We start from the raw sequence: 27,815 nt of genomic DNA, 5'->3' as shown, positions 1-27,815 counted from the left end.
CTAGAATAACATCTCCCGGGATACACTTGGCTGAGTCTCCCGAGATGCCTCTGAGCCTGGCCACATGATGGCGCTGTCTGGGGAGCCAACACTCAGACCACGAACCTGCCTGCCCAGAGTCTGAGCCCAGGAAAGTACCAGTTTCCCGGGAGCAGGTGTGGCCATCACCGCAGAACTTCTACTTCATCCACCAGTACAAACAGCCATCATACCTTCCTAAAGAATGCAGTCCAACTTGCTCAGAAAAAAATATGTTGAATTTGCTGGGGGAGAGGAAATGACGGACAGAAAATCTGGTTCCACAGACATGTAGTTTTCGGTTCCCACAGGACATCTGAAAAACTCCCAAAGGCCCTTAGCTGACCTGTGGGCAGCACTGCCAGCCACAGCACCAACCACTCAGACTTGCATGCTGGCCTTCCTTGGAGGGTGAAGGACCCCCGCCCCACAGACACTGGGAGACCCCAGCCAGGGCTCGTCTCCACAGCACATAACGGAACGGGATCTTAGCAGCATCCTGTGCGGTTTGGGGTGGGCCCCTGGTTACACTCTCCCCCAGGTGCCTGAAGCACACTCACCTGCCACAGTGGGAGCATCCATGAAGCCCTCTCCCTTTCCACAGAAAGTCACATGGCTGTGCTGGTCCAAGAGCCCTCCCACGCATCCTCCCTATGAACAAGACCCCCGCCACCACTGCCCACAGTGCTGTGGCTCAGAGCCAAGGCTCAGCTGTCGAGAAGCCAGGAACAGACGCTCTCTCACCAGGTGCTGTGAAAACACAAGTTCCCCCCACAGTGAAGCCCACAGTCCAGGCTAAGTGGGTACAGCCATTACTGTGATGCATATTTAGCCAAGATAAGGACTCTCCTCACAAGAGAAACACAAGGCAAGACAGAAGGAAGTTACTGTTTTAGCCGGAAAAGTCTTGCCTGAGGGCAGGACCTTCTGAAATGCTTAACACAATCACAAAGCAATACTGAGGCAAACAAGAAGCACCTACTCTTCCATCTGATTGTGCCCTATCCCCTCGGTGTACAGGGCAGTTCCTGCCACATCACCTGCTCAAAGGAAGTGATTAGCAAATATTCCTGCATAAAGCATCTCAAACCTCAGTAGATCAATACACTTAAACTTTTAAAGCAAATAACAAACGACGTAAATGTGGTATAATGGATAAAGATGGGATGGCAAATACATGTAAGGAGTTCACATATATCATACAAACATCCCAACCTAAAAAGAGGAGAAACAGCGGATGAAGAAAGTTGAAAAAATGTGAATGTTGAAAATGAGGACAAGAGAGCCATTTCTGAAGATCACACGGACAGAACCTGACTTTCAACGAAATCCCCAGACATGCATGTTGATGCAGCAGGCCATGTGGCCATGATCCACCTTAACCCACCCACAGGGCTGTGGGCAGAACGCCTACAAGCTGACCCTGAACTAACAAGTCCATTGCCAGACACCTGTCCTGAGGAGACAGTGCAGGCACTGGTCTATGCTCAAGCCACTCACCATGGACTCAGGAGGAGCAAGTAACAAAGTGGTGAGGGCAGCTCTGCAGTCAGACGGGCCTGATCCTGTGTGCCTGGGCCTCCCGGGGAGCGCCCCCAAGTTGTCACGAGAGCCGCACTGCTGCGACCATGGTTTGAAACAGCAGAAATAAAGCCCTGCTATAACGGGGAGGGGGAATGGGAGGTGATTAAATACAACAGAACCATTCAATGCAACTCAAACTGCCACCCAAAATAATATTAAATGACAGGAGGACACTCAGAACCCCCAAGTACACTATACTTAGTCAATGGCTCGTGTGCTGAAACCAGTGACAATCAGTACTCACTCTGGGCCAGGTCCTTGTCCAACTAACCTTGAGAGGTGGGGAACTGAGGCAGAGAGGGACAGCCCAGGACCTGGACTGCATAGCCAGCCCATGCATCACACTGAGAGAGCCCCAGATCACTCATGCTCACGACCCCCATCTGCCACAACATCAACAGGGCTGATCTCCAGGCAGCAAGATTCCAGGTTTCCTTAGCTGCTTCTTTATGTCACTGTCCCAAGTGTCCATAATGAACACACATGATCCTCACAATCATTAAAAAAGACAATACAACACTTTAAAATATGGTTCCACACTTTTCCACTATTCAGGGGGCACTGATCCTTCTCAACATCAAACACATTTACTCCATTTAGAAACCATTCCTACGTGGAACATGGATCAGAGAAGAGAGGAGGACAAATCAAAGAAGAGTAAACATTAAAACGACCTGTGTGCTCACTTCAGCAGTATACATACTAAAACTGGAATGATACAGAGAAAATTAGCATGACATCACTTATATGTGGAATCTAAAAGATGACACAAATGAACGTATCTACAAAACAGAAACAGATTCACAAACACAGAGAGCAGACTTGGCGTTACCAGGGGAGAGGGGGTTGGGAGAGGGGGTTGGGGGAGGGATGGAGTAGGAGGTTGCGGTTAGCAGATGTAAGCTATTATACACAGAATGGATAAACAAGGTCCTACTGTATAGCACAGGGAACTATAGTCAATATCCTATGATAAACCATAACGGGAAAGAATATTAAAAAAAAAGAATGTACGTACATGTATAAGCAAATCACTTTGCTACACAGCAGAAATTAATACAACAGTGTAAATCAACTATACTTCAATAAAAAAATAAATATGAACTACCAAAAAAAAAAGGACTTCCCTGGCGGCGCAGTGGTTACGAACCTGCCTGCCAATGCAGGGGACACAGGTTCAAGTCCTGGTCTGGGAAGATCCCACATGCCGCAGAGCAACTAAGCCCGCGCGACACAACTACCGAGCCTGTGCTCTAGAGCCCGCGTGCCACAACTACTGAAGCCCATGCGCTCTAGGGCCCGTGTTCCACAACAAGAGAAGCCACCACAGTGAGAAGCCTGTGCACCGCAACCAAGAGTAGCCCCCACTTGCCGCAGCTAGAGAAAGCCCACGCGCAGCAACAAAGACCCAATGCAACCAAAAAAATAAATTTTTTTAAAAAAAGAAAAAAATTTAAAAAACAAAAGATCTGACACCAGTTGAGGTGACAGAAAGACAGAAGGTAAGCCCCCCACCACACACACAGGGGTCCTCCTCCAGCCCACAGCAGCCCACCCCACCCCAAGCGGGTACCCCACCCAGCCCACAGTGGTCCCCACCCCTCACCCTTGGGGGTGGCCATGACAGAATGCCAATAAAGCCGGATGGCTGACAACCTCTGAGGCCATGGATTCCTTGTTGCTGCTACCACAGCATCCACCCAGGTGAGATCGGGCACGTCTTTCCTCCCCTTCAGCTCCCTGGGCTCCAAAGAGGTTTAAGGAAGGTACTGAAAGTCAAAGCAAGTGCCCAATACAGGAAATGCCACTGTGACTGCCGTGGTGAGTTTCCACGAGGCTGGACGAGCAGGTACACTTTCCACGGGAACTCCTGGTTAGACTGTTTATAATAAATATCTGGTGTCTACCCGGTACAGAAACAAACCGTTCTAAACCAGCTGGTTCCAAGTAACCCTTCGAGTAACCTTGGGCTCAAGGTGCTCAGCCAGTTTACTCGACCTTCTTCGTGGGACACAATGCCGAAAACACACACTTCACATGATCCCAGGTGTCCAAAACTTTAAATAAAGACCTCAGTCAGGAGAGTGCTTTTCTTTAAATAATTAATTTTTACATGTCACTTTTTGGACTGTACTGTAAAATAACCTGAACAAGTATCTTTCCTATTTTAAGAGACAATCTCACATCTTTTTTTAAAAAAAATCAATTAAAATACACGAACATGTTAAGATAGAACATAAGCAAAGGCACCTCCTCTCTTGGGTACAATAACCATCCAAGAGGACAGCGGTGGCTCCCTCCAGAGCCCGGTCCCCCCAGGGTGCTACTGCGGAGGCCCCACCCCAGGACTTCAGGGGGTTAAGATCTTTAACTTGTCATGACTGAGGTCAGGGGTTGACTTTCCAGCCAACCAGTGTGGCCTGGCAGTTGACCTCCTCCTGGTCCAGGTCTGTGCCCACGTCCCCACCATGCCTCGCCCCCTGGACGGCTGACGTGTGGTCATCCCAAGGAGTGGCATGATGGGTCTGTACACCGTGAGACAACTCAGTGCTGGCTGGCACTTCTGACCGTGGTGAGGCCGGCTGTGAGTAAAGAGATGACCCCTACAGTACTAGTTCTCTGGCGCAGGGGAAATGAGCTGCCGGTCCCGTGACATGAAACACAATTTCCATGTGCTATGAAGATGACGCTGAACATGAGGCAAATATGAGAGACTGAGCAACTGAGCCTTCAGGAGGAACGAGAGGCCTCCAAGGAGGAAACGGAAATCATGGGGTCCCCGAATTCCCTACCCCCAGGCCCAGAAACAGGACAACCTGCACCCTCTGCCACCACCACCCACTGAGTAATAAACAGACAACAGGACAAATCGACAGGGCTTCCCCACAGCCACCCCCCGGGGGCCAGCTGGTTCCAAGCAGGCCAGAACAGGAACCGATAGCTGGACCTCCATCAGGGAGCACTCACAGGGCCATCTGCCCCATCAGCACACTCGGGTGCTCAAAGAACTACTGAAGAAGGACAGGAAGTGTACCCACCGCAGAAGGTGAGCAAAGACAGGTGGACAACAGCAGTGAGGACAATGTCCCGGGTAGACATCGGCATAGGACATAATAGGTTTTATATTCTGAGGACAAACTGCACTTTCCATGAAATCAAGATGCTGGACCCCTTCACAGAGACCTGGAAGAGCAAGTGAAGTTAAAAGGCACATGGAAGGTTCCTCGTCTTTCTCTCCAAGAAACGAGCCCATGAAGAAGACTCCACGGGAAAAGGAAGGACACCGTGCAGCATTCACTTCATTTAAGATGCTCCTAAGGGGCTTCCCTGGGGGCGCAGTGGTTGAGAGTCCGCCTGCCGATGCAGGGGACACGGGTTCGTGCCCCGGTCCGGGAAGATCCCACATGCCATGGAGCGGCTGGGCCTGTGAGCCATGGCCGCTGAGCCTGCGCGTCCAGAGCCTGTGCTCCGCAACGGGAGAGGCCACAACGGTGAGAGGCCCGCGTACTGCCCAAAAAAAAAAAAAAAAAGATGCTCCTAAGAACAGACTCAAGGAACATTTCCAGCATTGAAAACTGTGATGTGTACGTGACAGAGACATTTCTCTGTTTAATCCTGATGGTGCTATGTTAGCTCACTGACCTGTCCCTGACTGTGAACCGGCATTTGAAAGGCTTGAGGACCACACCTCCCCTTGAGGTGTGGTGGTCCTCCCCGCCCCGAACCACGCCCTTCCTCCCGTCAAGGTGGTCCAGGCAGGCATCAGAGTGCCAGCATGTGGAGAGGAGTTGGAGCACAGCCCCCAGAGCGGCCTCCCACCCACACCATCTAGCACACTGCCTTGCACACAGCAGGTAAAAATGTTCTGAGTGAATCAGAGTGTTTCTCCTTCTTTCTCCAACGACACACATCCCTTGCAATTTTTTAAACTGCGTAAGCCATCCCTCCTGGAAACATTTCCCTAATGTTTCACACAAGCATAATCTTCTTTATAACTGAAGGATAATAGATACCTCTCTACACCCCCCCCCTTTTTTTTTTGTGGTACGCGGGCCTCTCACCGCTGTGGCCTCTCCCGTTGCGGAGCACAGGCTCCGGATGAGCAGGCCCAGCGGCCACGGCTCACGGGCCCAGCCGCTCCGCAGCACGTGGGATCCTCCCGGACCGGGGCACGAACCCGCGTCCCCTGCATCGGCAGGCAGACTCTCAATCACTGCGCCACCAGGGAAGCCCTCTCTACCCCCTTTGAAATATACTTACCATCAGTAATCTTTCAGCTTCTCCAAATTTTATGTATACGAACAACAGAGTCTAAAACTTTTGGAGGAAAACCTCTTTCCCCCTTCCCCCGCCCACCTATCGCCTAAAGAAACTGTGACCACGCATTTGGTCTGGGAGTAAGGTGAGTGCCTGGACACTGTGGACGATACAAGGACAGGGACAGGTGGGACCACGGTCTGGTTCTCTCACCACCAGCCCCTGGGCTACTGGGAAGTCACAAAGAAATTAAGGTCCAATCCTCACTTCTCCAACTACGTTAACAAGCCTCCCAAAGAGGGAGCATGTGAAAGCAAGCAGCTACTCTCCATCCGGGCGACCTGCCCCCACGTCCCAGCCACTCTGAAGGAGCAGAAGAGCCGCAGCACAAGGCGAGACTGCATGCTGAGAAGATCTACTAAGGAGGGCCCCCAGGCCTGGGGTGGCTGCCTGGATGTTTAGAAACCTCCGCAGGTAACTGATTCCTTGGCCACGGTGGGAACCAAGTGCCTTAATCTAGCTCTCGGCTGGCAAACAGTTCCTAAGCTGAACATCACAACATCACCCCACTGCACTAAAAGTCAAATAAAACTGCTTAGAAATAATCCTCAGAAAAATACAACCTTCTACTGACAGACTCCCTTTTAATTTTTTCAACCCTGAAAACCCAAATTTTCAGTTTCTCTAAGATCAAAACATTCTACTCCTTCTAAGTCCCCGACAGGCCTCCTCCGATCTGCGAGGAGGAAGAGCCTCCCAGGAGAAGGGAGCGGGCGGCCCCCGAGCCTCATCCCCACTGGACCCAACCCGGGGCCACCCGCCCTGAAGAGCCTGCGGCCGCAGCACACACTTCCCGCTGAGTCAGGGCTATGCATGAGCAGCTGTCACCTCATCAGCAGCGGTGACGAGCAGCCCCACAGCGCCTGGAGCGATGCCATCGAACAGGGGCTCTCTCCTCACCCGGCTGTGGTTTATTAAATTCGAACTAGAGGACGCCAAGTGAACCCAGGGGAAGCTGTCACTGGGAAAACACAGGCACGAACCCATCCCACTGATGTCGCCCACACCTGGTCCAGGTGCCCACCGTGTGTCCCAGGGGCCAGGACTAGGGGACAAAGCTCTCCCACCACCGCAGAACTGAGGTGAGATGTGAACTCCCATGGGGGCAGCCTGAACCCCCAGGAGGAGGCCCCGCCCTCGGCTGACACAAATGTTTCCCACTTTCTCAGTCCCGGCAAAGCCGGAGCATCTCCTGGTTCTCAGCTGTCACACTGGGTGCTGGCTCCCCAAGGGGCCTGCCCAGCCTTAGTCTACGTTCTCTGTCAGAACTTTCTTGTCAAGCCACCTAGGTAATGGTTCTTGTCAAATTAAACTCTCGTGATCTCTGAACGACCCTCCTCAGGGAGAGATAACAAAGGCTCTTTCCATCCCTCTGCGCTCCGCCTAGGACACAGCACCAGGGGACCAGTGCCTGTCCGTCCTGTCTCTTTGTCCAAGGCCAAGGCCATGTGAGGGGGCGGGACGGGGGAGGGGAGCTCGGCTGTGCCGCTGGCGCAGGAAACGGCCACAGCTGATGACAGAGTGGCCCAAGTACAACAACTTGAAAGAAGCAAAAACAAGCGCTCCGGAGAATTAGAGGCTTAACCAGGAAGTCAGGGACCAGTTCTGCCACTGACTCACAGCCTTGGATTCCCTGCAGCAGTGCCCAGACCTCCACTGGCCCCAAGAGTGTCCATGGCACAAATGTCAGGACTGGCAGGCTTGGAGGACCATGCTGCAGGAGAACCCACCTCACCGAGCTGAGAGTCACTGGACCAGACGTGCGGCCCAAGGTCAGATGGCCAGGACGAGGAAGAAGGGTGAATGTTAGACAACAGGCCACTCGTATTTGATTGATGACACGCCCACGCCTGGCTGGGGCCAAGTTCTCTGAAGTTTTCTTCTCTAATCTCACCACCCAGGTCACCGCCTTGGACAGCTGGGACAGGGGAGTGTGGATGGCAGACTTCTAACCACAGGCCGAGGATCTTTCACAGCCAAGCTGCCTGACCTGCCCCAGTGACCTCCCACACTGACCTCCCAGGGTGACGCAGACCCTCAGGCATAGCTATGCCTGCACAGCAGGGAGAGGTCCCACCAGGTAGGGGCAGAGTGTGGCCTCATCCTCCCTTTGTCCAGAAAATGGCAGGTCCCCACCACCACCACGGGCCTCTCCCGATGACACAGCCCAGGCAGAGCTCCATCCTCACTTCTTCAGCCCCCAAGCACCTCCCTGCTGCCCGCTGCACCCCCGCAAAGATCTGGACCCACCTCAGGGCTACACTTCGACTCCCACAGCACCCAAGCACAGGGCAAGCAGAGAACCCTGCAGCAGGGGCTGGCCTGCCACGCGAGAAATCAGGCCGGTGCGTCTTCTCCTGGAGTGACCGCTGGGCTGCTCCCCAGGGCGCTCCTGCAGCCTCACTTCCTGAAGCCTGGGACCAGGGCCCCACCAGTGTGTAAGGCAGAGCAGCAGCCCCACGGCTTTCACGGTGGGGGCCAGGTAGGGAAGCGCCCAGGGGGTTCCTTTGGCAGCGAGAGCCACTGTGCACCAGGGAGCCTCACCCATGGGGGCAGGGGGCGTGGGGCAGCACGGAGAGGGCACGGCTACCTCACCCCAAGCACACTATACCAACCTGATCCTGGGGCCACATGCCCACCCAGATGTGTCACCAGGAGACCTGCTAACACGCTACTTTCATGAGCAGACGTGAAATTCAAGTGAAATGGACCCTCTAGCTGTCTTTCCTGTGTAAGTAACTCCCCAGTCAAGTCGGCCAACCTGCACTGGACTTTAAACACCAAATGGGCCTGCTGCTAGCAGGAAACAGATGATAAAATTAGGGAGGTATAGAAATAAATTACTTTAGTAGGCAAAGGGTTTTCCCAGGTAGCAAGGTTTCTCATTAATAAATCCAGAAAAAGATTTTCCATTAAAATAGCATAAATATTATCAACATGTCTAAAATAATGAACTATGTGGACAGACATTACTTTCTGAGCACACTGTATATAACACACAACCAAATCACTTTATATTCATAAATATCACAATCTTAGTTTTGACCCAAACTATGAATTTCAAATCTTAAATATAACATAGGTAAAGCCATATTATACAGGATGTTTTGTAATTTGCATGGCTTCTATACATGTGTTAAGTATAAAATCTAAACACATACCACTTAGAAATGCATAATACTTCTTTCATCAAACTACAAATTCTTTCATAAACAATCTCAATTCTAATTAAAGAAGTATCAAATATTTAAAAACAAAAAAATTAAAGATACCCTTTAAAAACCCATACACGTGCGTGTGTGTATATGTACATATACAAATACACATTCACACCCAAAAACTGCACACGTAAAAAGAACTCATATGAAAGAATTAAAACAATGGTGAGGGGGATTTCTTTGGCAGTCCAGTGGTTAAGACGCCACGCTTCCAATGCAGCAGGCGCAGGTTTGATCCCTGGTCGGGGAACTAAGATCCCACATGCCTTGTGGTGCGACCAAAAAAAAAAACAATGGTGAGGGAATTCCCTGGTGTCCAGTGGTTGAACTTCCGCACCTTCACTGCCGAGGGCAGGGGTTTAGTCCCTGGTCAGGGAGCTAAGATCCTGCAAACCTCGCAGTGCGGCCAAAAAAAAAAGTGAAATTTTTACATCAAAAATGACACAATATAAGATCAAGAAAAATACACAACCACAGAATTGGTGAAAATTGGTGAAAATATTTGCAAACTGTCTACCTGATAAGGGTCTAGAATCCAGAATATACAAAGAGCTCATACAGCCCAACAACAAAAAGACAAACAACCCAATTTAAAAATGGGCAAAGGACTTCAACAGACATTTCTCCAGAGATACACAAATGGCCAACAAGTATATGAAAAGATGCTCAACATTATTAGTCATTAGGGAAATGCAAATCAAAGCCATAATCAGATACCCACTAGGTTGGTTATAATTTTTTAAAAAATGGAAAATGACAGGTGCTGTAAGAGTGCGGGGAAACTGGAACCCATGCCCTGCCAGCAGGAACGTAAAGCAGCAGCATACTCACAGCAGCCAAATCTCCATTAGCTGACACATGGATAAACAAAATGTGGTCGGTCCTTATGAGCCGAATTGTGTACCCCAAATTCACATGTTTTAGTCCCAAGTCCTAATACCTCATAATGGGACTGTATCTGGAGATGGGGCTTTTAAAGAGGTAACTAAGGTAAAATAAGACTACCCGGGTGAGCCCAAATCCAACAGGGCTGCTGTCCTTATAAGAAGAGGCGCTCAGGACACAGACACAGACCAAAGGTAGGACCACGCGAAGACACAGCAGGAAGGTGGCCATCTGCAAGTCAAGGAGAAAGGCCTTGAAAGAAACAATCCTGCCAGCACCTTGATCTCAGGACATCCAGCCTCCAAAACTGTGAGGATAAATTTCTGTTGTTTAAGCCACTCAGTCTGGGTACTTTGTTATGGCAGCCCTAGCAAACCATACTGTGGAGTATTCTTCGGCCAAAAAATGAAATGAAATACTGACACGCGCTTGCTTACAACATGGATGAACCTTGAAAACATCATGCCAAGTGAGAGAAGCCAGTCACAAAGGACCACATGCTATATGATTCTATTTATCAGAAACAACTAGAATAGGCAAATCCATAGTGATAGAAGGTAGATTAGTAGTTGTGCAGCACTGAGGAGGATGGAGGTTTCAGGTGACAGCTGAGGGGCATGGGGTTCCTTTTGGGGTAATGAAATGTTCTAGAATCGATTGTGGTGATGGTTGCACAACTCTGTGAATAAAAGCCATTGATTTGTACACTTTAAATACGTGAACCATACGGAATATAAATTATATCTCAACAGACCTATTTTTAAAACCTCATAGATAGGTAGTTATTATCCCAATTCATCAAGAAGGATACCAAAGCACAGATAAGTTACCTTTCTACCTCTACCGGGGTCAATTTTGGTAAGTTATATTTTTCTAGGACTGTCTATTTTGTCTGAGCTATCAAAGTTATCAGCAAAAGATATTCTGGACATGTGGCTTTTATTCTCCACAGGACCTGTCTCACAGCCCCCATCCGGGTGGTCTTACTATTATTTATATGCATCCCCTCCTGCTCTGTCAATAAGCCGGAAGTCTCTCAGTCTCTCTCTTTGGTAGGCCTTTTGGCTGTTGATCCTTGTAGACCTGTGTCTTCTCCCTCACTCATTTCTCATGCTCCCCTCACTGTCTCCCCACCTCTTCCCTCACTCCTTCCTTGGCAGTTTGAGCCTTTCTTCTCTTACAATATTCTGGGGCGGCAGGGGAGGAAGGGTCAGCAGCAGTTTCTACAAAGGGCCAGAGCCCAAGCATTCAGGCTTTGCAGACCACTGGCTGCTTCCCTTTTCTTTTTTTTAAAACAATGTTGAAAAAAGGAGAAACCATTCTTGGCTCCAAGGCCATACAAAAACAGGCCAAGGCCAGCTTGGGCCCGCGGGCCATAGTTTCACAACTCCTGCTTAAGGTTTTAAATTTCCCTGTAAGTACACTACTAGCTGCATCTTGAGAGTTCTGATACATAATAATTTTGTTACTGTTCATGTTTACCTTTAAATTTTTATTATAAAATTTCTGTTGGGATTTCTTCTTTGATTCATGTGTTATTTAGAAATCCATATATTTTCAAACTAAAAATTCACATCATACCTTTATCCTTCTGTATCTGACTTTTAATTTTATTGCTTGTGGTCAAAAAATGTAGTCTGTACACCAGTGGTTCTCTGAAATTTCTTGAGACTTGTTTTATGACCTTACTAGTAAACGTGCAGCATTTGTAAATATTCCTCTGTGTCTTAAGATTGCAGCCCCTCAACCACAGCTGCAGAGCCCTACACAAACCCACAGTATCAGGCCTGTTTTTCTGTTGTCTAAGTCTTAGACACAAGGCTCCCTGCTATTCTATTTCCTCCCACTATTCTATTTCATAAATGAACTGTCAGCAATCAAGAGAGGTGTTCTGAGCTCTCAGGAGGACACCAGATTCGTCCACTTATCCCTGCAACCCTACTGATTTCTGCTTCTCACAGCCTCAAGTTTCACGAGGAGTCAAAGCCCCAGGGCTATGTGCACCACCTTGACGGGGATGAGCCCAGGCTGAGGGACTCACAGGAAGCCTGCTCCAGGCTGTCCCCTGAGTCCTGGACAAGCATCGTAACCAGCTGCCTCAAAACAGGTGGAGTAAAAGGCAGTCAATGTAAAATTACACAAGAAAAGCACACACATGAGGGAGAGTCTGCAGACACCACAAAAGGATCAGAAGCCCAAGCACTGTGGACAAAAAACAGAACCTAAAAGACAATATCGGAAATACAGGCCTAGAATATTAAACACATAAAAAGAGGAATGGAAACCATAGTAAAGAAAAGAGGAAGATTTGAAAAAGAACCAAAACAAGGTCTGGAAACAAAAGGGAAAAAGATTCATGCTGCGGATGGCTTTCGACAGTGACCTTGGGGGCCTAGCTCGGGAAGCGAGCCCAGCCAGCGGAGCTTTGCGACACCACACACGAGGGCCGGCAGCCGGAGTCAAGCAGAACAAGGGAACGAAGGGGGCCTGCCCTCACTGTCTTTAGTCTGTTCAGGGCTCTTTTATTGCTATGTTTTCACTGACGTTATTTGTAGCATGAGCCAAAAAAAAAGTCTGTGTGCTAATTTTTCTCCTTGTCCTTGTTTACTTTAACCAAGTAACTTCTACACGTGGTTGTGAACATATCCAGAGATGACAGGTAAAAAGCACCTTTTAAATACAAATTCAGGGAATTCCATGGCAGTCAGTGGTTAGGACTCCGCACTTCTACAAGCAGGGAGCACGTGTTCAATCCCTGGTCAGGAAACTAAGATCCCACAAGCCACGTGGCATGGCCAAAAAAAAGATGTTTTTAATTTAATGAATAAATACATACATACATACATACATACATACAAATTCAATAAAAGGAGATAGAGTGCCACATGACCTGCCCCTGGAAAACCGTAACCAGCCCAAGGAGGGATGAGTGAGGACCCTGAAACACAGGCATGATACTGTCAGGCAGACAGAGGGGAAGAGGTGAGGAAAGCTGTGGGAACCCTCTAATCTTGGCCCAAGGTCACAAACCTGAATCAGTCTCCCAGCCAAAGACAAAACAAGCCAGAGCTCACGGTTTCAAGTTTCACTTCAGACACAGAAGCCACAGCCCAGATCACACTGGGCTCCAAGACCCTGTCCAAAGCAGAACCCCTTCCCCGTCCTGGCCCCCAAGCGGCTTCCCGAGCCAGGAGGAGCCCCGGGTCCAGCTCAGCTCTGCTAGGTTCCACACCTCCCTGGGGGAAGGCGTCATTGGGGAGGAGTCGCGGAAGCTGCAGGCACTGGAGCTGCAGGCACTAACGCTGCCCACAGGCCACACACACTGAAACCGGCAGCCCCACCAAACACTGGACAGCCTGGCGGGAAGGAGGCCGGTGTGTTCCCCTCCGAAACATAAAGTAGTTCCAGTTCCATAAATATTCAAATAGTGGCATTACTAGAATAATAAGCAAATTAAAATTCAAGTAATGTATTACACATCTCAGACTTCGAGTTACAAATGAATTCCTCTGCTTCATCATCAAAGGAAGGTAAACGTCCAAAAATAAAACTTTCCCCGAACACTCTCACACCCCTTGGCCTGCCTCATCAGACAGCTAAATAAACTCTACTTTCATTTCTATTTTTCAACTGTTTGATAAGCAAAAATAGATTGATACCCTCAGGGTTTTTTTTTTTTTAATGAGAAACCAAGTACATCACCTGAGAAAGACGACCATGGTTCCAGCTCCCGGCTCAGCTGGCGTGTGCCCCATGCTCCCCACGCTTGGTCTCATGGGCCCAGCTCTCACATGTGCAACAGGGGAGGACCCTGAGGGCCTGGTGGGCTCAAGCCCAGCCCCGGCACAGACCAAGCTCAGCTCGAGCGAGGTCCCAGGCGCCAGCCACCTGCGGGGCCCGTGGGGGCAGCCTCCCGGCACACGCGGACTATACCAGGACAACAGTCCCCCCGCCCCACTGCCGGCACCTCTGAGCAGCACAAGTCTGGGGCGGGAGCCGACGAGCAGACAGGCTGCAGGGCCAGAAGAGAGCCCAGGAAAGCGGCAGGACCCTCCAGGGCAGGGCCTCCCCTCTATCTTCAGAAAGATCCTGCCTTGACCAAGACACAGAGGCCAAATGCCAGCAGCAGAGCTCGGCACCAAGACGCAGGCAGAAAGGAGGACGTGGGAACAACGCAGGTCCCAGGGAGAGGAACCAAGCAGGAGGGGCCCAAAGTGGGGCCACCTCAGGACCAGTCCCCCTGGACAAGCTGCTCCCTCTGGGGCCCCAACTGGAAACGAATTATAGTCGAGGGACCCTGATGAGCACACGGGCCTGAGGCGCAAAGCAGGAGTGGGTGCGGGGCAGGGTGGTCAGCACAGGGCGGGGGACAGCAGGGGACAGTGTCTGTCCTCGTCCCCCGTACTCGTTCTCCAACCAATGAACAAAGGCCTAGTGAGCAAGTGTGTGTACTCGTGTGCACGTGCATGAGTGTAAGCTGCCATGAAAGACACCGGTGCCCTGCCCTCCAGCAGTCCCACCACCCACGTCCCCCCAGGGGAGCAGCATCCTGCCTGCTGGCCTGAGCTCCACCACATCTCACGTGACCCACGAAGGTGGAGCTCACGTCTCAGGGGAGACCCTGAGAGACAGTCTGGGCAGCTAGGTGCCCCTCAGCCTCAGGAACCATCCCCTGCTCCCCTCCTCAGGGGCCCTCCCCGGCGCCATGAGGACAGGACCTTTCAGAACGTGTGTTCGTCTCAAGAACTTAACAAATGCCATCTCAGCAGCTGCTTAGGACTTACTGTCTCTAACAACAACCAAAATTAGAGAAACTGAAATGATGCCTTGAATCTTCTGTAGAGTTTTCATTTCCTTTTCCTTTCCTCTGGATGCTGCACCCCAAAAGGAGTGCTAACAATTAAAATTAAAACTAACTTGTATTTACTTGTAAGGTCAAAAGTATAAGCAATCTGCTACCTTCATCAAAGATGTTTTGTTCTGTGACGCATATCATTCCCAGCAGACAAATGCAATTCGGTGGGATGTCGTAATTAACCCATCAGGTTCCAAAGAAAACCCATGAGTAGAGGCCTCCAAGGTACTTTCTACAGAGGGGAACGCTGACGCCCAGGTCAGATAACTGCTCCAAGTAACAGGAGGACGAAAGAACAGAGCCAAGACTCGAGTGTCTTGGCAGCAGCCACAGAGCACAAGTCCCCGATCCAACTCAGACACGACCATCCCTCTCCCAGTGCAACCTTCCCACTGCCTCTAGGACTCTGCTCTGTCGTCCTTCAGGCTGGGTGACCTCGGCCAAGTTACTTAACCTCTCTGTGCTGCTTGACTCTGCAAATCAGGCTGACAGTTCCCATTGTGAAGAGTTGTTGCAGTGATTAAACGGATTAACACTGATAGAATGCTTATTTAGCACAAGGCCTTATACCTAGTAAACACTCAATAAGTGCCTAACCACCCCCCACCCACCCCTGCAAGAGAGTGAACTCTTTCTGGCGATGGCAAGCAGGTGAAGGAGGGGTCACACTGAAAACAGAAAACCTTTGTGAACAAAATGGAGACTACAGGGAGAACCACACTACCTGCCCAAAAAAACATCATTAAAATCCTCAGAGAGGGCTTCCCTGGTGGCACAGCGGTTGAGAGTCCGCCTGCCGATGCAGGAGACGCGGGTTCGTGCCCCGGTCTGGGCCCACGTGCCGCGGAGTGGCTGGGCCCGTGAGCCATGGCCACTGAGCCTGCGCGTCCAGAGCCTGTGCTCCACAGCGGGAGAGGCCACAGCGGTGAGAGGCCTGCGTACCGCGAAAAAAAAAAAATCCTCAGAGAAATAAGAGAAGCTATTGCAACTACTACCTAAGAATTAGATACTAAGGAACGAACAGTTAGAGAACCAGCATGAACTCTTGGAATCCAAAAATAATAATAGCAGAATAGAAATACTTAAAAGAAGGGTCGAAGAGAAAGCTAAGGAAAATGAGAACACTGAGGACAGAGAAAAGAGCCTGCAGGAGAGAAGCAGTGGCATGTGGAGAATCAGGGAATCACCATTTATACAAAATTCTACAATAGGTAAAACTAATCTATGAAGGAAGAAAATCCAGCCAGCGGCTGCTTCCGGGTGGGGTGATCATAATGCGCCACTTCCCAGCGGGGGGTATGCTCAGGACTCAGGGAATGGTATTCTTGGGATCTGTGCCCCCATCACATGTGAATTCTACCTTTAAAAGAAGACGTGTGAACAGTTAATAACAAGCCTAAGGGGTTCAGGGGTAAAGTGAGTGATGTCTGTCACTGACTCTGAAATGCAGCACATACTTGAGATGGATCGATGCGTGGATAAGGCGAGGGAATGTGGAGAGCCATGAGTGTGGTAGGGCAGAGGAAAATGTTCACTGCATAACCAGCGCTGGGTGTCTGAGCATTCACTGTCAAATTCTCACAACTTATCTGTATGTTTGAAATTTTTCATATTAAAATGTTGGGGGAGGCCTCTTGCCTTCCAAGATGGCCCACACTCTATGGAGTGTGTATCTCCCTGAATAAACCTTCTTTCACTTTACTATGTCTTGCTCTTGAATTCTTGCCTGCACAAAGCCAAGAACCCACACTTGGCAGCCATCCCAGGGACTCAGACATGACTTGGGATGTGACCATCCTCTCGCACCCCACTCTCTTTCCTGCAACATCTTTTCTGGCACCCAATGCGGGGCCTCCAAGGCCATAATCTCGATCCGCCTACTGGGCTATGGCTCCCCTCTGAAGGGCGGCTGGGACTTATCCTGAGCCATGTAGATTCAAGTAGCCCGTTAAGTGGCAGCTGACGTCGCCTGCAGGGTCTGGCAGAGACCAGTTCTCTGGCCATGAAGAAGCGCACTGAGGCCAAGGCTTTTCCCCCTCAGTCTTTCTCATTCTCCTATTGCTCTATCTCTTTGGACTTGAAAAGATCCACCCAGACGACCACCAAACATCCAAATTAAGACTGCGCGGCAAGTAATTGACAACTTGGTTGGGTCTAAAGAACTCCTGCCAGGGGGCTTATCTGGTGGCGCAGTGGTTGAGAATCTGCCTGCCAATGCAGGGGACACGGGTTCGAGCCCTGGTCTGGGAGGATTCCACATGCCACGGAGCAACTAGGCCCGTGAGCCACAACTACTGAGCCTGCGCATCTGGAGCCTGTGCTCCGCAACAGGAGAGGCCGCGATAGTGAGAGGCCCGCGCACCACGATGAAGAGTAGGCCCCGCTTGCCGCAACTAGAGAAAGCCCTCGCAGAGAAACGAAGCCCCAGCACAGCCAGAAATAAAAAAAATTAAAAATGTTGGGGGTAAAGAGTCAGGGATCCGAATCACAACAAACTTTTCAGCAGCAGCACTGAAAGCTAGATCACTTTCAAAACACTGACAGTAAATGCTTTCTGGCCTAGGCTTCTATACCCAGCCAGACTATCAACCAGGAAGAAGGGTAGAAGAAAGACCCTTTCAATCATTCAGGGTCTCCAAAGATTCCCCTCTCTTGCATTCTTTCTCAGGGGCCTACAAAAGGGCTGTGCCTCATATCCAAACAAAAGATCAACCCAAGAGAGAGGACAACATGGGATCCAGGAAGCCTGGCTTCCGATTCAAGAAAGAAGTAGAGGAAATCTCAGATGACGGGGAAGGCAGGCGTGGAGGCAGAGGGGCCAAAGAGCTACATTCTCATTTCCCATAAAAGCAAGTCAACAGACAACACGGGAAACTGGGAGCAGTGAGGGGGGTGGAGGGAACAAAACTGGCAACAGAGTAATATTATTTGGAATCAACGAAGTAAATACCAAAATCCTCAGCTAAGAAAAGGTTCAAGTGGGGCTCCTGGCAGGGAGGATGGGAGGGGAGCAGCCAGCTGACACCCTCCCACTGAGAGGTGGGGCCCATCCCCTCCCTCAAACCTGGGAGCCAAGTGTGACACCACGGTGCTGGGACGGTTCTCTGCCTAGCCTCTCGGAAGACTGGAAGTTTCTGCCTTGCGCTCTGAGTCCCACACGGAGTTAAGACTGATCACCATCCTGGAGAGGCCTCTGGAGTGAAACTAAAGGGAAGAGGAGAGCCCCGCCGCTCCCCCAGGATACAAGGCAGGTGAGTGCCCACTAACGCCACAGGATGCAAGGCTCGCCCGGCACAAACCAGACTCTTGACCCACAAAATCTCGAGATCATAAAATGGTAGTTTTTTTAAGCCATCTGCTTTGGGTGGCTCATTACCAGCAAAAGGCGAGGGGAACAGCAGGAACTGCTGTTTTTTTGTGACAAGATTCAGAACTATTTTTTCACTCTCTAAATTATGTGGATGTTTAATTTAGACAAAAGTAACTAAAACACTTTTTTTAAAATTCAATATGAAGGTAAAGCCAAGTAAAATCTTAAGCCTTAAAAGAAAAAAAAACTAAAACAGCATCTAGCCTGGCAGGCCCACCCTGGCACCCGTGCCCACGCAGCACACACCCCTCTCCCTATTCCCACACCCGAACCTGCAGTCCCTCCGAGAGCAGGGAGACAGCCACAGACTCAATAGCAAGCAGCTGAAGGGGAGGGGGAGGCCCTAGGTCACAAATTAAGTGCCTTACTTATTTGAAAAGAGAAGAAAAGGGCCGCGCGAGGGCATGCAGGCCATTCCCGCGGCAGCACGCGGCCACGCGGCGGGGCAGCAGAGCTCAGGGCTTGTCCCGGGCATGCACCGGCAGGTCCCGGAGGCAGCTGACGCGGCCCCCCTCCTGCTTTCCAGGAGGACCCGGGCAGGCCTCTCAGGCCCCGGGGTGAAGGGTGACAAAGGCTCCGCCAGACCCTCACGGGGAGGACACAGGGGCTGTCGGCATCTGTCAGAGGAGACGCATTTCAGGCTAAATATCAGCATCTGCTGCTGCCTCCTGCACTGGCTGTGGCTCCCCTGGGAGGCCTCTATCCTAACCTCGAACACGTGCAACCCCTGCGTCCAAGGAGAGCCAGGCGGCACTAACATGGCACTCACAAAACCTGGGCAGGGAGCTGCCGTGAGGCACGGAGGTGGCACTGGCCGGCCAGCTGGGTGGGTGCAAACACATGAATCGTAGCTGCGGGCGGGAGGAATATCAGGTGCATCTCTACGCCCCGAGGGCTCGACTCCTACATTAAATCCCTCCCACTGGAACAGCCGGCTCCAGTTTCAGTGAGAGCGAGCGTGAGAACAGGTCCTGCTCCGGCCAGGCAGCCACAGCCACGGCTTCCACCTCCCAGCCTCTGGTAAGTACCTACTATTTCTTCTCAAATGCGAGTTTTCTTTCAATACTCCTCTCAGATGTATCTTAAACTATCTACTCAGTGAATCACCTGCCCAGAGTTTCTCTGCCCTGCTCTTTTCTCCGCGGATTACTCAGGACCCAGCAGGTGCACTGCTGGAAAGGAGACCATTGTTACAAAACTTTTAATAAGGCTTACACTTTATTCTAAGAGTGTAAACAAGTTTATGTGGATATATGAAGTTCTCATTTCTACCATAAAATTCATAAACTATTTTTTTAAGTTATTTTTGATGTGGACCATTTTAAAAGTCCTTATTGAATTTCTTACAATACTGCTTCTGTTTTATGTTTTGGTTTTTTGGCCACGAGGCATGTGGGATCTTAGCTCCCCAACCACGGATCAAACCCGTACCCCCTGCATTGGAAGGCAAAGTCTTAACCACTGGACCACCAGGGAAGTCCCAAAATTCATAAACTTTAAACCAAAACTCAAATTGATGTTATTGCTTATCTGTTCCTCACCTCAAAAATAAACTACAGGTTTCAACATAAAAGGATCATATATATGCATATATATAATTGCTGACCTTAATTTATAATTTCTTTAATTTAAAAACCTTTTATTAGGATTTAAAATAAGTGCTGTTTTGACATAAGCTTACCAAAAAAAAAAAAAAAAAAAAAAAACACCTTAACTAAAGAGGATCCCTGTATATACAAAAGGGGTTTTCTTACTCTTATAAAGTTTCTCATAAATCTGCATGAAAACCATTATTGACCAAATTATTTGTCAAATTTGACCAACATCAGACTTAATGCAATCAAAATCTGTCTACATTTGTTATCATGATTTGTATTTTGTATTAGCCAAGTCCTTTCAATGCTTTAACGTGCTGCTTTAAAGTAAGGAGGCAGGCTGGTGGTTAGGGGTTCTGGCCCTAGGGAGGTGTCCCAAATGTTAAAGCTGTGCATTCACTGCTAAGCACTCTGTCTGTAACCCAGGATCTCTGGCTGAAACCAGAAAAGAGCCCCTGGTGGTCTTCCTGGATCCATTCTTCCAAACTATATGCCAGAAAACTGTCTTTTTCCCTAGGTTATGGTTGCCCTGAAGTTTATCCTTCATTTTAAAGAACCGAAAGTCTGGGAGGGAGTGGTGGTTAATCACTGGAAAAGCTCAATTGGAGTAAAACTCACAAATCTCGTTCTTGCGACACCCCAGTGGGTAGGCGACAACGGCGTGTCCCTGAGTTATGCAATAATGCCACATCACAATATCGTAATTATAGCATGCCCTTCAGAACGCGCTACCTGGTGAGGCTCCCTGCCAGGCAGCTGGACACCACCGGGGAGGGCTGAAGATTATTCCAGTGCAGAAGTTAGTGCACATGACATGCATAGCTAGCCGGCACGTCACAGCAATGCCCTGTAAAGTTAAGCTATAATTACCTCTATTGTGTCCTATCAAAGTTCAAAAAAAATCTTTCTCTTGCCTATTATTTCTGACTTCAAACCCCCTAGAAAATTATTAAATATGCCAGCCACTCACTATCACCCTAACAGCTGGCAACTACATTCATAGTCCACACTTAGGAGGCTACTGAGAGACATGCACTGGCACCTCAATGCTTCAGAAACAAGCAGATAAAGCCCTGTGGACACAAAACCACGGGCGGCTCAGAGTGCCGTTTGGGCACCACCGTCCAGCCTCCCAGACCTGTGGGAGGGGAGGCCAGACCGGCTCCCGGGCTTCTGCAGGGGTGACAGGCTCCTGGGACACAGGCAGGGGTGACAGCGCATAAGAAGTCACAGGAGGGCGTTCTGAAACGGAACAGGCTCAGGCCAGACGCCGTGGTGTCTCTGTGGCGCTGCTCCCCACCCTCTCCCCTCAACACTGGGACCCAACTCTGCTGAGGGCACAGCTCTGAGGGCAGGCCTCGTGCCAACAGCTGCTCGCAAGGCAGGCAGGGGTGCCCTCCTGCATTCGAGGACAGCACCCTGACCCTGACCTGACATGCAGGGCTCCCAGCACCTCCTGCTGACCCAGTGGGAAGTGAAAGAAGGGTGAAAAACACTGTCCCACACACATCCTTCTAGGACTAGGCTAACATCTGCATTTTTAGCTAACATGCTAACAGTGCAGTTCTCCGAGGAAAGCCAAACCCAGCGCTGTGCTTTTTTAACCTCTCCCTGTGCAACCCCCCAGCCTGGCCCAGCCTTCCCAGGACAAGGATGGTGAGACACGAATCTTATCACCTTTAGAAAAAACTTCACCTCTGACTGCTAATCCGAACTTACTACAAACAGTTAAATTCTGGATTATATTGTTTAGGCGACAACACCCTTTTTCCGCTGCCAGCCTGCACCAGGCCTGGCAGATATAAACTGACCAGAGACGGGCAAACCCCATCTCTGCAGGTGGCCAGAGCGACAGCGCCCCGGGCACTAGGCTTTAGCTCCTCATCCTTGTAAGCCTCGCCTGGGCAGGACAGAACTCACAGACTGACATCACCTCCTGGAGGCTGTCCCCCTTGGAAGCTTACAGAAGCCTCAATCTTATCCCGCTTACTTCTCTGACATTATTGTTTGTTTGGTTTTTTTTGCGGTACGCGGGCCTCTCACTGTTGCGGCCTCCCTCGTTGTGGAGCACAGGCTCCAGATGCGCAGGCTCAGCGGCTATGGCTCACGGGCCCAGCCGCTCCGCGGCACGTGGGATCTTCCCGGACCGGGGCACAAACCCATGCCCCCTGCATCGGCAGGCGGACTCTCAACCACTGTGCCACCAGGGAAGCCCATTATTGCATTTTTATAACCAAGTGAACTAGCCTGTCTCCTTCAGCATCTGAAGCAGCTGCGCTCCCTTGTTTTAACTAGCGAATTGTGTAACCCTGAGAGGTCAGTTTACTCAGTTACTAAAACTACTGCTCCTGTGACTCCATCCAGGCTCTCCTTGCAACAATTATATCCTAGAATACTCTCACCTCCCAGAACACCAGTACCAAGGAAACCAACCCCTGAAAACCTCTTTACTGTCCTTGTAAGCTAACTGACCACAGAACAAGAAGTTCAGACCAAACCTGTGGGCACAACATCATTTGACGGAAGAAAGGTGTATATTAACATAAGAGCAATGATTTCCCAAACTATTATTTTGGGTAATGCTATGATAACTTACATACAACTTGCCTCCTATAAACCTTTGAGAAAACTTAACCAAAGTGGGTTTATTTCTACTTTTGCCTAAAAGTATGAGCAATATTAAATAATACTGCTTCTGAAGCTAACACCATCATTATCTTAAATCCGAGGGGGTTTTCGGCTGGTTTGGGCTCGCGTGTCCTGGGTGCGGCAGATGTGTGTCTGCATCCACTCATGGTACCACCAGGACTCTGCGCTCACACTTGATAAACGTTTTGCAACTGTCATCATTTTGATCACGATGCTTCCAGCTAGTGATGAAATCATCAGTTTTCAGATCTTTGCCATAACATATCCTATACAATCATGGGAACCTGACTTGCAGAGGTTCTCACGCCTTCAGAACCAGGGAGCATAATGGGACGTGCCAGCACAGGCCGCCCTGACTTATCAGGCTGGCCCCGAGCTGGCTGGAATCGCTTCCTGACGGGAGGCAGGAAATCGTGCTTTTATAGCCCAGGGCATACCTGCCCCACAAGGTATGAACTGAACTCATACAGAATTATTTCACATTCTCTCTTACTAAGAGGGGAAATCAGGAAGATGCAAAGCTGTGACCACGTGTTTAACTGTGCTGGGCTTTCACATTGCCGTGCAGCTCACACAACTGCTCACGGGAGAGGAGGAGGGCGAGCAAGCTGCAAAGCCGCAGAGCCAGGCACCAGGTGCCGCCAGCCTGGCTTCTGTCCACCCGACACCCTGCCAGTTAGCGCCCCCAAAGAGGGCCTGGGGACACCCTCTCCAATTAGGGGGTAGCCAAAAATCTCATTTCTCCTCCAAAGTACGTGCCTGAGCACCCCTGCTCTGCAGAAACTCTCCCCGCAACAGAAGGCTGCAAGCCACCCAAAGCACCTCTTAGTAAAGAAACATGCCTTTGAGGGAACGGGACGATGAAACAGGTTAATAGAAGCAGCTTCTTGGGGGGAGAGTGGTTCCTTGTGTTTTTCAGAAATATGAAAAAATGAGTAGAGGAACCAGTTTGCTGAGAATAAGATCAGATAGCTTTTTTAGAATTTAAGATATCCAAGTGAAATTAAAACCACACTCCCTCCCCCTTACACCCTCCTCCCACAAGCTACCCATTACCTCATCTGATGCGTGAGATGGCAAGGAGAGTAGCTACATTTTATTTCGTGAAAACAAGTCTCTTAGATTTCCCATGTGTATTTCTCTATTTTTAAAGGGCTGCTTTCCAGCTCAATGTTTTAACCAACCCGATGTCTAGAAGGCGATGCTTTACACAAGCAATTTCACGAGACTCAGAACTGTCCATATTTACTTATTCCTTAAAGCAAAACTGCAGTTGAAAAGTTATTTCCTTTTAACTTTATTTTTCTAAGTGTTTAAAAATATCCAGAAGCTAAATCCTTTTTACATTTTCTATGCAAATTAAAGTGCAGGCCTTGATTCCTCACACCCACTCCCCCAGCCCGCCCCACCCACAGGCTTTCTCTAAGACACAGTCACCCCATGGGCTGGTCCTGGACACGCAGCCGCGCCCGGCCCTGCTGAGATCCTCCCAGACCTCACGTCTTTGTTCTCAGCTTCGGGTTATGAGGCAGAGAGAGAGCCCAGGGGTGTGCAGAGCAGCCTCTGAAGGAAACCCGGGGGGAGGTTAAGCTTGGGGGATAGGCAAGGACAGGAGGACCCTGGAGAAGATATCCAGAAGCCCCTTCGTACACGTTAAAGGCTGGGATGGGTTCCTCCCAGGATCCAACCATCTGTAAAATTAGGCACCACTCACTCTGGTTTCCTCTATTTTTTAAAAAAATTTTATTTATTTATTTATTTATTTGGTTGTGCCAGGTCTTAGTTGCGGCAGGCGGGCTCCTTAGTTGCAGCTCGCAGGCTCCTTAGTTGTGGCATGCAAACTTTTAGTTGCAGTATGCATGTGGGATCTAGTTCCCTGACCAGGGATGGAACCCAGACCCCCTGCATTGGGAGCGTGGAGTCTTAACCACTGCATCACCAGGGAAGTCCCACTCTGGTCTCCTCTTACCAGGAGGGCTGCTAAGCTTTTCTGCCTTTGGTTAAGGCCAGGATAGGCAGGGATGGGCTAGTGCGTGAACTCACCCCACGCCATCTGTGAGGTGGGCAAGTGGAAGGCAGCAGTGCACGAGGACATCTGCTCACTCACTGACTCACAGCATCTTAATATCATTCAAATCAACATAAACACAGCACTTAAGTTTGTATTTGGGCCAACACAAATGCTACTTACCCAGAAAGCTGACTTTTCATTTGTGAATTTAGAAACAGGGTCGCGGGGGGGGGGGGCATTTTTAAATATTCTTCACTTTTAAATACTCCCTCATAGAACAGAACACTGTGATTAAATAGGGCAGATGGACTGAAGGTTACAATCACACGTGCTTTGTTCTCAGTGAGCACAAATGTGAACGTCACACACACACATGAGCCTGGACCTCCTCAGGTTCACGTTAGAGCAGTCAGGCCAGCACAGTGATGGGACTCAGTCCAGAAACTCCAGGCACATGGATGGGGGTGGGATCTCAGTGATCACTCAGCCTGGGGGGTCCACAACCTTCCTGGCACCTGAGGCCTCAGATCACAGGCTAAAGGTTCCCAAAACTCAAAAGAGTTACAGGTATTCTCTGAAATGACACTAAACACTCCTGCAACCACACTCGCCTGGGACCAGACTTGAGAAAACAGAGAACGCCATAGGGGTGGCGCCCGGGGTAGTGAGGAGGGATGGCTGATGCCCGTCCCGTACCTGCCGCGCAAGAGCACTTACGTCCTCTGCACCTGCAGAGGACTCTGCTTCACCTCCTCCGTGACCCCGGGGTTCTTTGTTAGCCTGTTAGCTATCGTTCCAACACTAAGGCTCTGCTCCTCCATTGCAGCTCCCAGTCCCCAAATGAACGAGACTTCCCTGGTCACACCCACAGCCCGTGGAGCCGGCTTCAAGTAAAAGCACTCAGAAAGGAAAGCGAAGGAGAAGCAGTGACCTGCTTCCTTAAAAATCACCAAAGCTGAACTACGCAGGAGCCAGCAGGGCTCAGACGCCAAACCACAGAGGGAAAATGAGCCTTCTCAAAGAGCGAAAACCAAAAAAGCCACATTACATCCCCAGGCCCCCAGGAAAGCCCTTCAAGTACAAGTGTTTCCAGTGTCCCTTTACTTGCAACGAAAAGTCACATCTTTTTAATCACATGAAATACGGTCTCTGTAAAAATTCCATCACTTTAGTGTCCGAGCAAGATCGCATTCCCAAGTGTTCCAAACCGAACTCTTCAGACCCTAAGCCAACCAGTCAGTCCGACCCCATGGCAAAGCCCACCTCCTCCAAGCCCGTCCCAAGTGGGCTCTCACACCTGGACACCAAGCTCCAACATGGCCTCGCCAAGGATGACATCAAGGAAAATGTGGACCTGCATGCGTGCGGGCCCCACAGGTGCCCCGGACAGAAGCCCACTCTCCACAAGGAAGCAGCACCCCTGAGTCCAGCTCCAGAAGCCACTGCGGGCACCCAGCCTGTGCTGGAAGGCACTACCCGGCCTTCAGCATTCATGCCAGTTGGCGAGCACAGACTCAAAGGGCAGGAACTCACCGAGGCTCCTGAAGCGCTGACCCTGACCCAGCCCCCTGCCAAAGCTGCCTCCTTCCACACTAAGTCTGCCTTTCATGCCCCTGGCTACGCGTGGAAAGCTGGCTCACCTTTCCTCACGCCTGAGTTTCCACATAAAATCCCATCCACAAAGGGGTTTGGTGCCACTTCGCCGTACGTGCACCCCACCATCGCAGAGTACCCGCCTCACTTTTACACAGAGCATGGACTGGCCACCATCTACTCACCGTACCTACTCGCAGGGAACTCGCCCGAGTGTGACAGCCCCCTGCTGTCCATCTACGGGGCCCAAGACCAAAGACATTTCCTGCCTCACCCAGGGCCGATCCCTAAGCACCTGAACCCAGCTCCATCCACATACGACCATTACAGATTCTTCCAGCAGTATCACTCCAATCTGCCGATTCCTTATGGATTTTATAGACCAGAGTCTGCATTTTCCTCCTACGGCCTCAGACCCCCACCCGTTGCTGGTATGTCACAAGATCAAAGCTCACACCTACTGGAAGAAGCTGCCCTGGCCTACCCGGCCTGGAGTCCATCCAAGTTAAACTCTTCCAACTCCCACAAAAAACACACAGAGTTTGAGAAAGAGAGTCCGACTCCCGAGGCTAAAGACCTCTCCAGAGATGGGCAGAGGGACACGGAAGGGACCAAAATGAGCCCACGTGCAGGCAGCGCAGCCACAGGCTCCCCGGGAAGGCCGAGCCCCACCAATTTCACGCAGACAAGCCAGCCCTGTGCCGGGCTGTGCAGCCTCTTGGACATGCCGGCCTCCGGTGCCCCAGGAAGTCTCCATCCACCAGAACAGAGCCTCACAGCCTTCAAGCCTGTCAAGAAGAACACGGAGCGCCCACATTCCCAGGCCCCAGAAAACAGAGCTGCATCTCCAGAAAGGTAAGAGAGTCCATTTTCAAAACCTCCGAAGTAATGTCTCTGGTTGTGCTTAATCAGAGGAGCTGGTACTTGCCCAAACCCCCCACGGGCAATGGCCCTCAGTAAGGTCCCTGTGACTCCCTCTCTGTGTCTCTTCCAGCCTCGAGGCCGTGAACGCAGACGCTCTGGCTCAGATGGGGAGCCTGGAAGCTGCACCCTCCAGCCCAGAGGACGACTCCAGGGCAGCCCCTCTGAACCTCTCCACGAAACCAGAAGCTGAGCCGGCCACTACACACACCACTGCCTATGGAGAATTTGTGGAGCCACAGGACGCGCCCCTCAACCTCTCGGTGAAGGACCCCTGCAACGCCCTGACTTCGAGGCCCTCTGTCCGCAGCCGCCCGAGAGGGGCCGAACACGCGGCTGCCCCCACCCCCACTCCTGCTCCGCAGTCGGAGACAGCAAGTTCCGGGGCCGGGCCCGACCCCAGCTCTGTGGAGATCCCTGCGCCCAGCCCGGCTGGGAAGGCCCAGGACACACGCTCAGCTGACAGTGACGAGCAGAAGCAGACTGCGGCCGTGGCCCTCTGCCAGCTGGCGGCCTACAGCCCAGGGAACGTCGAGCCCGCTGCCCAGGAGCCTGCCTGCCAGGTAGACGCACCCACCCCCAGAGCCCCTGAGAGCCAGGAGGCTCAGTGCGACCTCAGACCCAAAGGGCAAAAGAGGACGAGCCCCAGGGATGCAGGGAAGGCCCAGCAGGGAACCAAGAAGCCAAAGCCCAGCGACACAGCCAGAGTGTTCACACTCCGGAAAAGAACGCGGGTGTCTTAGAGCCACCTCTGGCCAGCCACAGGCTGCAGCCACAAGCGCGCCTTCCGGTGCAGGCG

General features: G+C 50.7%; 2 protein-coding genes across 4 annotated transcripts in view; one reads left to right on the top strand and one right to left on the bottom strand.

Annotated features, from left to right (window-relative positions):
* TBCD (tubulin folding cofactor D) overlaps positions 1-27,815 on the bottom strand; it is a 177,164-nt gene that overhangs the window by 82,647 nt on the left and 66,702 nt on the right. The gene's annotated exons all lie outside the window — the stretch shown is intronic.
* Positions 25,509-27,759, top strand: ZNF750 (zinc finger protein 750; the record flags this gene model as incomplete). The annotated part of the gene is made up of 2 exons (XM_082679164.1): positions 25,509-26,950; positions 27,090-27,759. 2 exons carry the CDS (start codon positions 25,509-25,511, stop codon positions 27,757-27,759), a joined length of 2,112 nt encoding a protein of 703 aa, XP_082535290.1.

This window comes from Grampus griseus (assembly GCF_964374135.1).
Source record: "Grampus griseus genome assembly, chromosome: 20".
Classification (NCBI taxonomy): domain Eukaryota; kingdom Metazoa; phylum Chordata; class Mammalia; order Artiodactyla; family Delphinidae; genus Grampus; species Grampus griseus.
This window is presented reverse-complemented; position numbering and strand designations above follow the sequence as displayed.